The sequence below is a fragment of the Barbus barbus genome (genome assembly GCF_936440315.1).
Source record: "Barbus barbus genome assembly, chromosome: 13".
Lineage (NCBI taxonomy): Eukaryota > Metazoa > Chordata > Actinopteri > Cypriniformes > Cyprinidae > Barbus > Barbus barbus.
The window spans coordinates 26,778,441-26,794,766 of NC_136741.1; the positions used below are offsets into that span (position 1 = coordinate 26,778,441).

General features: G+C 34.9%; 1 protein-coding gene across 1 annotated transcript; it reads left to right on the plus strand.

Annotated features, from left to right (window-relative positions):
- Positions 1-6,355: 6,355 nt before the first annotated feature.
- Positions 6,356-15,975, plus strand: LOC306879318 (SUN domain-containing protein 2-like). The gene is made up of 18 exons (XM_079432150.1): positions 6,356-6,754; positions 10,352-10,472; positions 10,558-10,676; positions 10,834-10,917; positions 11,044-11,103; positions 11,197-11,290; positions 11,644-11,705; positions 11,885-11,988; positions 12,100-12,177; positions 12,264-12,317; positions 12,441-12,484; positions 12,590-12,707; positions 12,796-13,014; positions 13,188-13,272; positions 13,693-13,808; positions 13,878-14,045; positions 14,145-14,234; positions 15,051-15,975. Exons 2-18 carry the CDS (start codon positions 10,354-10,356, stop codon positions 15,162-15,164), a joined length of 1,728 nt encoding a protein of 575 aa, XP_079288276.1. The 5' UTR covers positions 6,356-6,754; positions 10,352-10,353; the 3' UTR covers positions 15,165-15,975.
- The last annotated feature ends 351 nt before the right edge of the window (positions 15,976-16,326 follow it).

The following is a 16,326-nucleotide window of genomic DNA, read 5'->3' on the forward strand; positions in this document are numbered from 1 at the left end:
TCTCTTGCATCACATTTGATCTCCCTTATTCTATTAGCATATTCTGAGTTTTTGATCTTGCGTCAGCTTCTTCGCTTTTTTACATAATGTACAGTGAATAATCATTTGAGAGGATTTTGAGGTTGTTGGAGGCTGGTTCAAGTTGGTTTAGAGCCCTGTGGAAAGAGACATCAGGGTTTGTGAAGTGTATGAAGTGGGCAGCACTTCGATGGAGATAAAAACACATACAGACATTGTGGCAGAGCTAGAGCTGCTTTCTCTGGACTGTTAACCCTACTGATCGATACAATCTGATCTATTGAACCGTAGAGTTTTAAGGGGAGGGCAGGATGTATATGTGTGCAGATCTTGACCATGCAAAGATAGAAGTGAGATGAAGAAAATGGATAAAAATGCAACAAGTCTTTGTCACTCTTGAATCATAATTAAACTGACTACAAAAGTGCATAATTATGGGCTCATTTTAACTAAAAGGTCAAAAGGCTCTCTGTGTGTAAGCGAGTGTTTATACATGTTGAATGACAGGAGGATAAACAAATGACAGATGAATCAGAAAAACAGACTGCGTTTATCACACTCTCGTCTCCATGGAAACAAATAGATGCCATGTTAATATAACAAGAAAGCGGTTTACAAGATATGGTGTTTTGTCCAAACAATCTATAACTTTTCCAGACTTGGATAAGAAAGGACTTGATTTCCATCTTAGTTATAACAAATAAATGTAAAACCATTTAAATAAAAACAAAATAATTAAAAAAGCAATCAAATTGTTTTAAATGTCACATTTTAAAAATAATAATAAAAATGATACAAAGTAACATCTAGCTATGATCAAATAAATGTAAAATAATTTAAATGTAAATTAAATTATTTAAAAAACAATCACTTAAATAATTTTTTCCATCATAATTTACATTTTACTACTACTACTACTAATAACAATTATAGCAATAATAATAATGCGCAATATTAAAAAAATATATATGTAAAAATAATGGGGGGGGGGATTAGCAGTAATTTACCAATAAAAATATTTAACTGGAAACCTAATCATGGTAATCTAAATTAAATCTAAATTCACAGGTATTCTTTGAAATAAAATATAATTTAGCATCACTGAATCAAACAAAACTACTTTTTAAGGGTTAAATCCAATAAAAATGTCTCTTTACATTTTTACACACATAATAGGACATCATAACAGTTGTAAGTATTTATAAATCTAACTAAATCAGGAAGAATAAAACATGATTTAAAATAGACTACTGCAAGTTTATTGCTTTTCATATCAATTATATCAAAGTAAAGCAGTATAATATTTTGAAGTCTGTATTACAAATTCTACTCACGGACACAAGTGGTTTACAGACAGTATTATCATCATCACAAGGCAACAAAAAAGGAAAGCATTTATCTAAAATAAATGCAGTGGCCAATTCATAGCTAAGCCTTTGGAGCAGAAGCTGATCGTACTTATTGCTTCTCTGTATCAAAATATTTGGGTGCATTTAAGCCCTGAAGTGGAGGACCAGAAAATGAACATATAGCCTCACTTTGCATGGACAAAGCGGTCCTTTGGAGTAGCGTTTGAGAGCTCAGATACTACTAATCTTAGCACGCTTTAGGTCAAGGGTTGAGCGAGATGGGGAATTCACGCTGAAAGGAAACACATGACAGCATTGCACTATATTTCCATACTTCATCCCCCACAGGGACTGCACCAGGTTCTGAGTACTGATGAATAATTAATCTGTTTTCTGTCTTTCCCATTTGGCCTGCTTATTTTTCTCCGGCTGGCATTCTGTATCCCTCTCTTCCCTCATATTTTCCCTCCCTCTCTTTCTTTCTCCCTAGAGCCCTTTCCAACAGAGTCTGTACAGTCATTCTGGTGATCAGCCTAATGACAGTCAATCTTTCTAGTTTGCCAAGCAATTGTGAGGAGCCATCTACGACAGCTATATTGCATAATTTGTTTCACAGGAAGTCAGCAATCCATATACTATTTTCTGTTTCGGAGATAAAATATTTCTGTCATGCAATCACTCAGCCGTGAAAAGATGCAATCAGTCTGAAAACCGTTTATTTGTATTTCCCTTGGCACAAATAATCACATAGACAAGTCTCTTGACAAATATAGGGCACATAGACCCCCTAAAATACACTTTAGAACAATACTATTAAACATTTAAAGCTTTATTAGTGGTAGTCTCATACTATAAGTATTGGTGTCAAAGGGCCTTTTAAGGCCTACTTTGTGAACATGAAAACATTATAATACAGCAAAGTATCCACCTTTTTCCATCATTAGCCATTATAGTTAAATAACGAGAAGAATAACAACTTACAGTAAACGGTAAAACTGTTTGTTCATAATTCAGGAAATTATATTTATATTGGATTATCAAATATATTTAATGAAGCATTGCCAACAGCATATTTTAGAAAATATATATTATTAAATGGGAAAATAATGACATGTTACAGTAAAAATAATAATATAAATATTTTTTAAATATTAAAATAAAATATTAAATGTTAATTAAATATTATTTTATTTTTATTAAAATAAAAAATAGATATAAAAAATAATAAAATCTAATGTTAGCAGTTGGCCTATAACAGTCTGTACTGGCATAGTAAAATAAGCACTAAGCCAGCCAGCCAACTAAACTAAACTAGTTCCAAACAACGCCAAAACAGAATCCTTGCCATGCACAGACTGACAGAAAGCAATGAAAAATGGTCTTTGAACACTGCTCGGGCCATTCAGGTTTGAGGACCTAACTAACTGCTGTTTAATTATAAATATCTCTTTAGTGGAAATGTCTTCATCTCGTTTGACTCAGCTCAAGGTGAAATGCACTGGTCAGTCTTGTATTGGCAACTGATGGCAAACTGTGTTTTTTTCCTTTTTGTTCTTAGCTCCTGACACATGTTCAGACAAATCCATATGCATCAGAATTCAGCGTTCCACATCTTATTAAGGACCTTAGAGGTTGTTAGATGCACAAGTGAGCTTGATTGCCTTTCACATGCAATTGAAAAACTGCTTCATCATGACTTGCTTTCCGAATAATGAATAAATCACCCAGAAGGTTGAACTCGATGAAGAATGTCCAGGACAAAAGCTTTAAAACCTGATGTCTTTTGAGCCTGGGCACTCAGTTTTTTCATCCTCATTTTCGTGTGCATCTGTGTGTGAGGGACAAAAAGAGCAAATTGAGTAGTCTTTCCTTTCATTATGTGATCTTATAGCTGATATACACAAACTATTCACTGACACACATGTACACACACACACACAAACACACGTGCAACTGGTTTCCTTGGCAACAGCAGACGGGCACTAAAAATCTAATTTGTGGGAAGTGCTTCTCATTTCCTCGCATTCTTCATCTGCTTTTCATTCTGGATGACCTTTATGTGATTGTACCTTGCATAAGTGATAAAATAATCACATTTTCAGTTATAATTGGGCCTGACATCACTTACAGTGCATATCTGTGACCTTGAGCAAAACATCTGGGTCTGATAAAGCAATGTAATCTATAGAGCAGGCAGGAAATAAAGGATCACCGCATGTTGCCTCACTTAATTAATCAAGGTGCACAGATTGGTAATAGAGTTAAAAATAAGATGCAATCTTAAAATTAGATGGACATTTTGTGGATTTTAGACACGTGCCTGCATTTTATACATGCAAAATTTCCTCTTCCAGCAAAATGGACCAGAATTACTAATAATGGATCTTGTGCTCAACATTTTTTGTCCAATCAAATGCTCTCTAGTATGAGAAAGCCCCTCCCCCTAATAGGCTACTTAATATGACAAGCAAAAGCAGGTAGCAAATTTTATATAACATTAGCATTCATAACTATTTTACAATCTTCTCATGTCCCTGTGGCGAATATGTTTTGGGGTGAACCTTAATGTTAAAATACTATATGTTTTCATATGATTCACGTTGTACAAATTCATACAGTATCGCCACCTTGTAAAATAGTTACATTTTCCTGGGAGATCAGGTTGGCTTAAAGCTATAGGCTATTGGCTATAAATAAAAAAGGAGAAACTTTTCAAAATGTTCTGCCCAACTTTCTTTTTCAATATTAATAAGTCAAATTATTTTTATAGACTCGTTCATGTAATATTTATTTTATTATTTATTTATTTTGATAGTTATTTTTATAGATATGAAACCAAGTCATAATAAATTACATTGCCACAGCCGACAAAATATGTGAAAGCTATGATTCTGATTGGTTTTCAGTGTCCTTACAGCTTTGCTGTACGTATTTATTGTATACTGTAATATTGCAGCTGAGGGTCTTTGTCAAGCTCTGTTAATGTCTCATTAATCAGACATGGTCAAAATCAAAATTGGTTCTAAATGCAAAGATAAGGATAAGATTAGCTCTTAAGGATGTACTATTGATTGGAATGTTTCCTTCAAGGTGAACACAGTTTGAGGCACGTGTGACGTTTTAAACATTCATCCAATCCCGCTAGACTACAGTAGAGTTGATAGCTCTCAGTTAGAATCAGACTTATTGAGAAGGGTACATGTTTTATTGTACTTGATGACAGCAGAGCCCTGAATGCATTAACCCTGTCTGTCTGTCTGTCTGTCTGCCTGTAGCAAAAACCTCTTTCACAAAGCTTCTGTCCTCATAGCTAAACTCGTATTTGTTGAATAAAGCAGTGTGATATGAGGATTTGCTTGGTCTGCTGAATTTTAAAAAAAATATATATATTCAGCTAGAACAAAGGTTTTTTATTATTATTATTTTTTTTATAAGTATAAGCTTTTTTTCAGTGTGAGTGTGTGTTTAATATAATGTTTAGTTAAATGTGTTTTGAATTTGAATGAATATGAAGGCAAATGTGTTTCAATGCTGGTCATGAAGGAAGAATGAGATTTGGCAGGTGGATAAACAGCTGCTGAAAGTGGTTGACATGGGCAAACAAATGTAGACTATGATTTAAATTCATTTGATTATATCTGAAAGTTCAGGCTTGACAAGGCTCGATGGCGCCATCTTCTGTATATAAAGAAATAATAAAATACACCACCCTTCAGAAATTTGGAGTCCTAAAAGTTTATCTAATTGTTTAAAAGTCTCTTATTCTCACCAAGGCTGTACTTATTTTGTCAAAAATACAATCATCCAGTAATACTCTAACATTGTAACAATTAAAAATAAATGTTTTATATCTTAATATATTTTAATTTATTCCTTTGATGACAATGAACATCATTACTCTGAGTCAAATAATCCTTCAGAAATTATTCTAATTAATATGCTGATCCTCAAGAAATATTTACTTATTATTATCAGCGTTGAAAGCAGGTGTACGTTTTTTGTAAACTGTGATAAATAGGATTTTATATACATATATATATAAAATTATAAAACTTTATTCCTTATATAAGAATATTCTGAAGTAGGCCTAAAGTAATATTTTATGTTTATGTGTGTGTGTTATACTAAAGTATATTCCTTTATACATGCGTACTGTACTTGTTTATGCTACTAATTTTGGGGGGACCGGCCTGCGGTCCACACGAGGGGAAAAAAATGATTTAAAATAGTGAAAAATTATGTTTATCTGAAAGTGTAGTAATACAAACAGGTTTTCTGTAAAGGGCAGGTTTAGGGTTAGGGGATAGAAATATAGTTTGGTCAGTATAAAAGTAATAGAAGTCTATGGAAAGTCCCCACAATTCACAGAAACGAATGTATAAAGGAATATACTGTAGTATAACACACACACTGTAAAAAAGACTTTTTGCCGCTTTGCCAGATTTTTCTCAACTTCTAGTTTTAAGTTTACAACAAAAAGTTGAGAAATTTCCTAAAAAATTAGTTGAGGAAACTCAAAAATCTGCTGAAGCTGGTTGCCTTAAAATGTGTGTGTGTGTGTGTGTGTGTGTGTGTGTGTGTATAAAGGAACATACCTTAGTGTAGTAGGCCTAAAGTTTTTAATAGAAAATTATATTCAAGAGATACATATAGACCAAAAGGTCAAAGGTGAATCCGAAGCATTTCATTTTTATTTTATTCATTTCTATTTAAATTTCGTTTTGTAAAAGCAATAAAACATCAAATATAGCCTAACACTATAAAACAATATCCTACAAATATATGTAGCCTATATTTAAAAGTGTTTATGGTGTATTATTTGACCAAAACTGGCAAAATCACTCAAAGACGACATAAAAAAATATAAAAAATAAAAAATAATTTTCGTTACGACGTGAGATGAAGTGACGATTATTATTATTTACTTCTGAATTTTCGCACATAAACCGTTCACAAATGCCGCGGCAACGTAAAGTCAGCTGGTCGACAGAAGGTGAGTGCTTAAAACACAGTGTTTGAACAAACAATGCAGAAAAGGATTATGTTGAGAATTAAGGGTGAAACAAAGCTCTAGTTTGAGGAGCGAGGTTTTCTACGTAACTGCGTGCGCGTGTCCTGTGGGTGGCGCAGCGTGGCAGGACAGTAGCGGTCGCTGCCTACATCAGCTTTCTATAAACAACCGACGAGAGGTGGAGCTGACAGAGCCTTCCTGATAAGACGAGCCCTTCCGTCCTCAAAGCATCTTCTCGTCGCGCGTTAGAATCCGTTATAAGCCACGTAACTGAAGTGAGTCTACCGTGTCTCTGTCGCTATTCCGTTATTTCGGAGGAGCGGTTCGCACTTTGGTTTTGACTGACTGCATGTCTTCCTGGAGACCCACGGAGAAGGTGAGGCTAATTTAGGGGACTAGTCAGTGACATAAGTGCTGTAGAAATGATGCTGAGCGAGTGTTTTATAGACATGTGCCGTAAATGAACGCATTATTCATCACAGAACGATGTGCTGTTCCCTCCAAGAAAACATTTCATTTGCATCCACGTCGGCAAGAAACAAAATGACCCCGTTTTAATAAGAAACTTTTCTTTGTGGTTAAAATTGGTGCAAATATCAAGAGAAACTCACTTTGCCCCCTTCTGTGAACTCCAGATCATTACCGTGGTATATAACGGGTTGCATAGTTATTCTTGTTAGTTAAAATAATGGAGTAAATGTATAATATTAATATAATATATTTGTGACCCAGGACCACAATACCAGTCGTAATGGTTATTTTTCAATTGAGATTTACAATAAAGTTGTATAAAATATGATAGGATGATATTTGGCCGAGAGACAACTATTTGAAAGTCCTTAGCAATGCATATTGCTAATCAAAAATTAAGTTTTGATATATTTATGGTAGGAAATGTCCAAAAAATATCATGGAACATGACCTTTACTTAATATCCTAATGATTTTTGGCATATAAGAAAAATGTATCAATGTATTGTTGGCTATTGCTACAAATATACCTGTGCTACTGGTTTTGTGCTCCAGGGTCACATTTGTTGTTGGCCATAACATGAACATCTGTAGTATATTAGTAGTCCTTTCACCTTGAATAAAGTGTACAAAACAATAATACAGTGTACAAAATAATAATAGTAATACAGAATATACACAATATTCTTTCCAAACTGTTTTCTTTTGTTACATTTTGGACATAAAATTAAATACAAAATAAATAAACTCAAAAAATAACATGTTAATAATATAAAAATTGTGTTTTGAATCATTTGCACACAGTTAACAGAAAATATCTTAATCATGTATAATAAATAAGATCAAGAAATAAATGAGAGATGGTTAATTTAATAAGTACAGCTGATCTGAAAGACAATACTGTTAGTTTAAAATAGCCTTTAGAGGGATTATTAGCTGAAGATGGTATTTAGGACGTGTTGCAGCAAACAGCCTCTAAAGTTGGCATAAATAACACTTCAGTTCTCAGTCATTAGTTTCTATTTTGCATCATTGAAAGCATTTGCTACTTATTTGATATGTTTAGGTTTTGACTTTGCTTCTTTCCTCATCTTAGTGTTTTCTTTCAACATTGGCCATTGAGCAGTTTGTAAATGTACAGGCATGTTTTAATGCACGTTGAGGTTATTAGCTCAATCAGGATTAAGGATTTGTGGGGAAAAAAGAATGGGTGCTTTCATTACAAACCATGAATGCTGTATTATTACAAACAAGAGCGTCGAATGAGTGTTTGTTTGTGTTCCTCCATCTGCACAGAAGGGTGGATTCCTAGATAATTCAAGTGTAAAGTGCATTCTGTTGTTGAGATTATCCAACTAAAGGGACTTAATGTAACTGATTGAAGAGGAACTGGAGGTCCGTGGTTTGGGAATTTGCTCCACGTGTTCTCCTTCACATAATCTGCTGCTAAACGCTCCGTCACCCTGCACGGGATGAGCCTGTCGTGTGAGATTAGGAATTACATAAAGATCAGTTTCTGACTACACTTTATGACTGCAATGACAAGCTGTGGGCAGTGTCTTATTAAATGTCACGTATATTGTCGTGTTTTTCATCTTGGTGATCTGATTCACAATGTTTCTTTGTTTTCCTGTGAGCAGTGAGTCTGTGATATATATGGATAGTCTGTTTCTTATTGAGTAAATGTAATAATAAAGAGGGAACATTTAATCAGGGTTATTATCGTTAACTGAAACATACTTTTAAAGCATTTTTTTGCTAATTGAGAAAAGATGAAATAAAATAAAAAAATTACATGAAATTACTTTAAATTAAAATGAAATCTGAAATATATATATATATATATATATATATATATATGTATACACGGGTGCATCTCAAAAAATTAGAATATCGTGAAAAAGTTCATTTTTTCTTGTAACTCATTTCAAAAAGTAAAACTTTCATATATTTTAGATTCATTGCATGTAAAGTAAAACATTTCAAAAGTTTTTTTGTTTTAATTTTGATGATTAGAGCTTACAGCTCATGAAGGGCAAAAATCTGTATCTCAAAATATTAGAATATTTACATTTGAGTTTCAATTAATGACCATCCCTACAGTATAAATTCAGGGTATCTCTTGTTCTTTGAAACCCCAATAATGGAGAAGACTGCTGACTTGGCAATGATCCAGAAGACGAACATTGACGCCCTCCACAAAGAGGGTAAGTCACAGAGGGTCATTACTGAAAGATGTGGCTGTTCAGAGTGCTGTATCAAAGCATATTAAATGCAAAGTTGACCGGAAGGAAGAATTTGGGTAGGAAAAGGTGCACAAGCAACAAGGATGACCGCAAGCTTGAAAATACCGTCAAGCAAAGCCGATTCAAACACTTGGGAGAGCTTCACAAGGAGTGGGCTGAAGCTGGAGTCAGTGCATCAAGAGTCACCACGCTCAGACGTCTTCAGGAAAAGGGCTGCCAAGCCACTTCTGAACCAGAGACAATATCAGAAGCATCTTACCTGGGCTGTGGAGAAAAAGAACTGCACTGTTGCTCAGTGGTCCAAAGTCCTCTTTTCAGATGAAAGTAAATTTTGCATTTCATTTGGAAATCAAGATCTGGAGGAAGAGTGGAGAGGCACAGAATCCAAGTCCAGTTTGAAGTTTCCACAGTCAGTGAGGATTTGGGGTGCCGTGATGTTTGCTGGGGTTGGTCCATTGTGTTTTATCAAGTCCAAAGTCAATGCGGCCATCTACCAGGAGATTTTGGAGCACTTTATTCTTCTATCTGCTGACAAGCTTTATGGAGATGCTGGTTTCCTTTTCCAGCAGGACTTTAGCACCTGCCCACACTGCCAAAACCACTTCCAAGTGATTTACTGACCATGATATTACTGTGCTTGATTGGCCTGCCAACTTGCCTGACCTGAACCCCATATGGAATCTATATCTGGGATATTTTGGAAAATCTGGGATATTTTCAAGAGAAAGATGAGAAACAGTCAATCCAACAATCCAGACGAGCTGAAGGCTCAATAGTGCTTCAGAAGTGCCACAGGCTGATCGCTTCAATGCTACACCTCACTGATGCTGGAATTTAGGAGCTAAAGGAGCCCCGACCAAGTATTGAGTGCATAAATGAACATAATTTAAAGAACTTTAACTTTTCTGTTTAGCAAAATCCTTTTTTAGATTGATTTTTGGAAATATTCTAATATTTTGAGATACTGGATTTTTGACTTTCATGAACTGTAATCTCTAATCGTCAAAATTAAAACAAAAAACTTTTGAAATGTTTTACTTTACATGTAATGAATCTAAAATATATTAAAGTTTTACTTTTTGAAATAAATTACAAGAAAACATGAACTTTTTCATGATATTCAAATTTTTTAGATGCACCTGTGTGTGTGTTTATATATATAAACTTAAACACGAGCAGTAGTAATAGTCTTAGTGATGTTATCTAATAAGGTAAAGTACTTTTTACATAATATATATATAGTCATGTGTTCTGCAGAGATGTCAAGGCGAAGCACAAGGTTAGTGTCCAAAGGGACGTCCTTCCCTGATGATGACGCTGCCAGCACAAGCTCCACCGGATCCATTGGCCACATCTCTTACAAAGAGGGTCCAACCAGGTTTGTTTGTATTTGCTGGAGCTCTCAGTACATCATATAGGTATTTTCATGTGCATTTTCACCTGATAAAGATGCTTTCTTGCAGGATCTTCAAGAAGAGGAGCAGTCGCAAGAGCGCAGGCAGTGTTTCTCTCAATTCAAGTCGTGCGAGCAGTGTGAGTCAGATACTGACTGGGCAGCACACTGCCACTGAGAATGAGAATGGTTAGTCTCTGCAAATACAGAATCTGTAAAAAAAAAAATATATATACACACACACATACACACAAATATATATATGTATAATTACATTTTGTAATATAAAATATATAATAAACAATTCATATAAACATTATTTATTTTTAGTGTCTCTGTTTTTCAGGCATGCCCTTTGCTACTCAGGGATTCTCCTCTGGATATTCCTCGGCAGAGGAGCATTATAAACAATCCATAAAATCAAACCCTAGTAAGTGTGCATTACAAATTTTATAAATGGAAAAAATAATCATTGGCTAATTAGTTAGTTGCATCGGTTGGTTGGTCAAGCAAAGAAGGTTGAAAAACGTTTATTTTTGTTTCCCCTTTTCTCCAGGTTCTGCCCAGTCTGTAGCTGAACCACAATTTGTCGTGTGGGACGTGATTCATTTTCCAGGTATTAAATGTATAAACCCTCCCTTCACCCCACTAACATGCACAATCTGGCTTTTTCTCCTGAAGTAGTCATGTGCTCGTGTGTGTGTTGCAGCTCAGGCTCTGGTTATGTTCTACTGGTGGCTGGGAAGTTCATGGTACAGCTTGACCTCTCGACTGTCTCTGATCAATGTGTTTCTGCTCAGCAGGTACAGTGCTCTCTCTGTGTGTGTGTGTGTGTGTGTGTGTTGTAATTACAAATGTGTGGCCTTAAGAATATGCATGATAGTTATGTAATAATTTAAGGGTAACTTTCATGCACTTACACCAGAACCTTTATAAGAAATTTTTATTGTTTAGATCAACATCAATAATTTTTCAAACTACAAAAAAAAACTAAATCAAAATGCTTTACAGAGTCTCACAGACTTGTGATTTCCAGGTCTGGAAATGATTAAAAACTTAAATTAAGTGAATTAAATAGTTTTCTAGATGCACTCAGACTTATTTCTGTTAATTTCGAAGAACTATTGAAGAACATTTCCTTTTTCTCTCTCTGTAGATGCACATCAGATATGAGAAAGGCCGTCGTACTGGTCCTCCTTCTCATCTTTCTCATTTTTGGTAAGACAGCAGATAGTGACTCTTCTAAAATGTCGAAAACAAAATAGTTGTATTTCAAAATAACCCACTTTGAAGACTACATACTACATACATGTAGCTGTAAAAATGCTTATGCATGTTCATGCCTGATTATTTCTCATTGAGTATCCAGTATGCAATTACCTAATATTGTGTTGCAGGAATATGGTACTGGTTCCCGTTTGCTTCTCGTTCTCCTCCTCAAGACGTTGTTTCCAAGACTCCGTCTGTTAAACACACAGATAGACCTGTGAAAGAAACCTTTGTGAGTAGATTGTCTCCAGGTTCATTAGACCTCAGAAAGGTCCTGTTTCATACTCCGTTATTTCTCTTAACTTAATTATTATTTAATTTAATGCACTATTTTGCTCTTTAGGATCATCTCCAACATGCCAGCCTGTCTAAGTTGAAGGAAGAGATCGCCAGCTTGTACGAAAAGGAGACGAGCCTGATGGTAATTAAAATTGAATCACGATCATCTATATTAGTCTGTTGAAGAGGAAGTGTCCCAATTTCTTTCTCTTTGTCTGTCTATCTCAGAAAGACATCGAACTGCTGAAGACAGAGAGCATGAGACAGAACGTCAAATCTGAGGTGAGGAAACGAAACGTTCCCTCTTCCTTTCTACCACCTCTGTTTCTTCTGTCATAGCAACAAAGCACAAAACAGGAAATGATGTCATCCACCTAATTGTGTATTTGTGTGCTTGTCTCCTAGATGATGCAAACTGATCTGAAGTCTATGAATGATCAGATGAGGAAGTTAGTGTCTTACCAGTTTTTTACTTGGATTTTGTGGAGTTTGTTAAATCTTCTTTTGCATCATTAATTTATGCAGTGGTAAAATAAATGTTTAATATTCATTAGTGCGGAGTCTGAACATGAGCAGCAGATTTCTAATCTGAAGTTCAGCATCTCAAACCTGCAGTCGGCCCAAGACCTCCTTAAAGAAAGAGTTGATGCACAAGACACTCTCAACACTAACGTGAGGAGGCTTTTAGCGCATTTAAATTCCTTTGATGTGATGAATACAGTTACTAATTATTTAACTAATGATATCATTTCCTCTGCAGCTGAGAGCAGAGCTATCCGATTGGCTAATAAAACTCCTGAAAGATCCAAGCTCATTGGAATCGACCATAGTGCTCCGTCCTGAGCTGCAGAGGGCGCTGGAGGATCTGGAGAAACGGCTACTAGACAAACTAGTGCATGAGAAAGAGAGCAGAAGAGACGCCTGGAGGACTGTGGGAGAGACGCTGCAACAGGAAGGAGCCGGAGCCATCACTATACAAGTGTGTTTCTGTGTGTAATAGGATGACAAATGTAGACTTATCATATTTTTAAAAAAGTCAAATTCAGTCTTTTTTCCAGTGTTTTTGAGGTGTTTTAGTCTTAGTTTGAAGTATACATCAGGATCATTGATGTCTTTTAATGTCATGATGTCTTTTTTTTTAATATGTAACAGGATGTGAAAGAAATCGTCCACAGGGCAGTTAGACTGTACAGGGCGGATGGGATTGGATTGGCAGACTATGCCTTGGAATCTTCTGGTACTAATTTCCCTTGTGTATATATGTATGTGTGTGTGTGTGTGTGTGTGTGTGTGTGTGTGTGAGCATATAAATGTATATATACAGAGATTAAAAAAAACAACAACAACAGCTCAGCTGTTTTCAACATTGATAATAATAATAAAAAAACATTTAGGATCGTGTGACACTGAAGACTGGAGTAATGATGCTGAAAATTCAGATTTGTATCACAGGAATAAATTACATTTACAGTATATTAGAATAGAAAACAATTATTATAAATTGTAATAATATTACTGTTATTACTGTACCTATTAATAAATGCAGCCTTCTTTCAGAATTTTTTTTTTTTTTTTAACAGTAGTGCATATATGTAATGTTACTGGATACAACTAAGTTTGTGTGTGTGTGTGTGTGTGTGTGTGTGTGTTTGTGCAGGTGCCAGTGTGGTCAACACCCGTTGTTCAGAGACGTATAAGACCAGATCTGCGTGTCTGAGTTTATTCGGCATTCCTCTGTGGTATCATTCAGAAAGCCCTCGGACTGTTTTACAGGTAACAGATCACACAAACACTGTCACACAGACACAGATCTGACTTTCTAAGCTTCTGTGTGTGTTGTAGCCGGAGCTGTATCCCGGGAAGTGCTGGGCATTCCAAGGCACCCAGGGTTTCCTGGTAATTGCGCTGTCTTACCCAGTAAGAATCACCCATGTGACACTCGAACACCTTCCCAAAGAGCTCTCACCGACGGGCCGCATTGACAGCGCACCTAAGGATTTTGCTGTCTATGTGAGTTGTGATATTTGATATGTGATATTTCAATGTTTTTTTTTATCTGCATAACAATGAAGCAACAGCTTTGAGATTCCTCCTCTGTCCTGTGTTCAGGGTATGTCTGATGAGACTGAAGATGGAAAGCTGCTTGGGACATTCATGTATGACCAGTATGGAGAGCCCATCCAGACCTTCAAGCTTGCGGTGAGTCCAAATAGACTATTTATTATCTATCATCATTATATCATAGTAGTACATGTATTTCTGTATTTAATATTTGCATTACTGTTTAGAAGTTAGAAATCTTAAAAAAAAAAAAAGTTATTTTGTTTTTTTTAATCAGAAATGTAATTAAACGGTGATATTGTGAATTATTATTTCAATTTAAAATAACTTTGTTTGAATGCATTTTAAATCTAATTTATTACTGTGGTTGTAAAGCTGAATTTTCAGTGTCATTATTTCAGTATGACGTCACATGATCCTTCAAAAATCGTTCTATGCTGATTTGCTGCTCAAGAAACATTTATTATTAATTTTATTAGTGTTAAAAACAGTTGTACTGCTTAATATTTTTGTGGAAACCATGATACATTTTTTAAGATTATTTGATGAATAGAAAGTTCAAAAGAACAGCATTTATTTCAAACTTCAATAATTTGTAACATCATAAAAGTATTTTCTTTCTGTCACTTACGATCAATGCATCCTTATTGAATGAAAGTATTAATTACTTTCACAAATAAATAAAAAAATTTTGAACAGTGGTGTTTATTTACACTGAATAATAATTGTATTATTGATTAACAATAATAAAATGTCTGGACACATTAATAATAGTAATAATTGGGGGCAAAAAATTCATAAGTTACTAATATAGGCGTATTTGTTTCTATGTAAAAATATAGTTTATATATACATATAAATTAATTGTACATTTATTCAAAAAACATTTGTGGGGTACCTGGGAATGACCTAGATATGATCTTGTGAAATTTACCCTAAAATTCTTGACTGCAGGAAGCATCAGAGATCTATAGCATGACAGAGCTGAGGATCTTGAGCAACTGGGGTCACCTGGAGTACACCTGTGTGTATCGCTTCAGAGTTCATGGAGAACCTTTATTCGTCTGAGAGGAAGAGGATCTGAAATGATTTTTCAGCTTTGGTTTACTCTATGCAAAAAAAAAAAAAAAAATGTAAAGCTCAAATGCACTGGACTCTGACAGAATGAGTCAGACAGCTTCCTAATGTACGAATACCAAAAAAAAAAAGCGCTCAAATGTTTGACTGATATCAGAATGAAGACTGTTTGCCCTCTCAAAAAATATTTTGGTTTTACATTCCTCAAACGTTGATTTTCAGACGCTGATAGGAAATTTTTTAGGAAAAGGTGTACATTTTTAGTTGTTTATACAGTTTTAAATGAACTTTTGTGATTTATTTTGTTCCTATGAAGGACAGGCTTATATTGTGTGTAACCGTAAACATGGTTTATAAAACCAAATGAAGGACAAAAAGTGTCATGCTTACCTGGAATTACCATAAAGCGGCATTTGTGTTGTATTGCTCTGCCTTTTATATTTGTTTTATCCTCAGTATGTGTTTTGCAATGATAGATGGTTCTGAAATGTTTATTCACATCATTACTGAACCATATATAATAGGTATGTCCTTATGTAACGATGCTGTTCTGGTTGCACTCTGAGACGTTATTATTTTTCCGCCCCGGCTGAAGAGTATAGATGGGTGCTAGAAATGTCCCGATTGTGTACGTGTCTCCTCTGCGGGACGGGGGAGGACTGGAGTCAAACTCAGGTTTATGGTTTTCAAACCAAAGTTCTCTTGATCGTCCCAGAATTTATAGTTTTGTTGTCCTCTATTTGTATATATGTGCTTAATGATGCAGTTTTTCAAATGCACAATTAAAAGGTATAAATATTTCCATCGTCTTATTTGATTTGTTTCGGCATCCTTTCTCATCAAGCTTAGAGTTTGATGTTAATTTGGCAAGTTTACATGAAGTTTCGGTCACATTTTGTAAGAAATAGGATTTTTTTGTTTTTTTAAATGAATTTGAGATGTACACAATACTGTGTGAATGCCAATATAAATGCATGAGTTCCACACATTTTCATGCAGATCTGCATGTGTAGCACCGCACTGATCTTTCCATGCTTTATTTAATTCATGGCTAAACTTCATCCAAATCATTTTCATGGTTTTATACACCGGCAATTCAGCAACATATATTTTAGACCTGGATCAATTTTAATTTTACTTTAAATTCAACATG

What these genes read in the sequence shown, in the direction of transcription:
- LOC306879318 (XM_079432150.1), top strand. Translation starts at nt 10,354, where the DNA reads ATGTCAAGGCGAAGCACAAGGTTAGTGTCCAAAGGGACGTCCTTCCCT. An exon ending in AATGTGTTTCTGCTCAGCAG is followed by an intron (nt 11,291 to 11,643) that starts GTACAGTGCTCT and finishes CTCTCTCTGTAG; the next exon opens with ATGCACATCAGATATGAGAA. An exon ending in AAAAGGAGACGAGCCTGATG is followed by an intron (nt 12,178 to 12,263) that starts GTAATTAAAATT and finishes TGTCTATCTCAG; the next exon opens with AAAGACATCGAACTGCTGAA.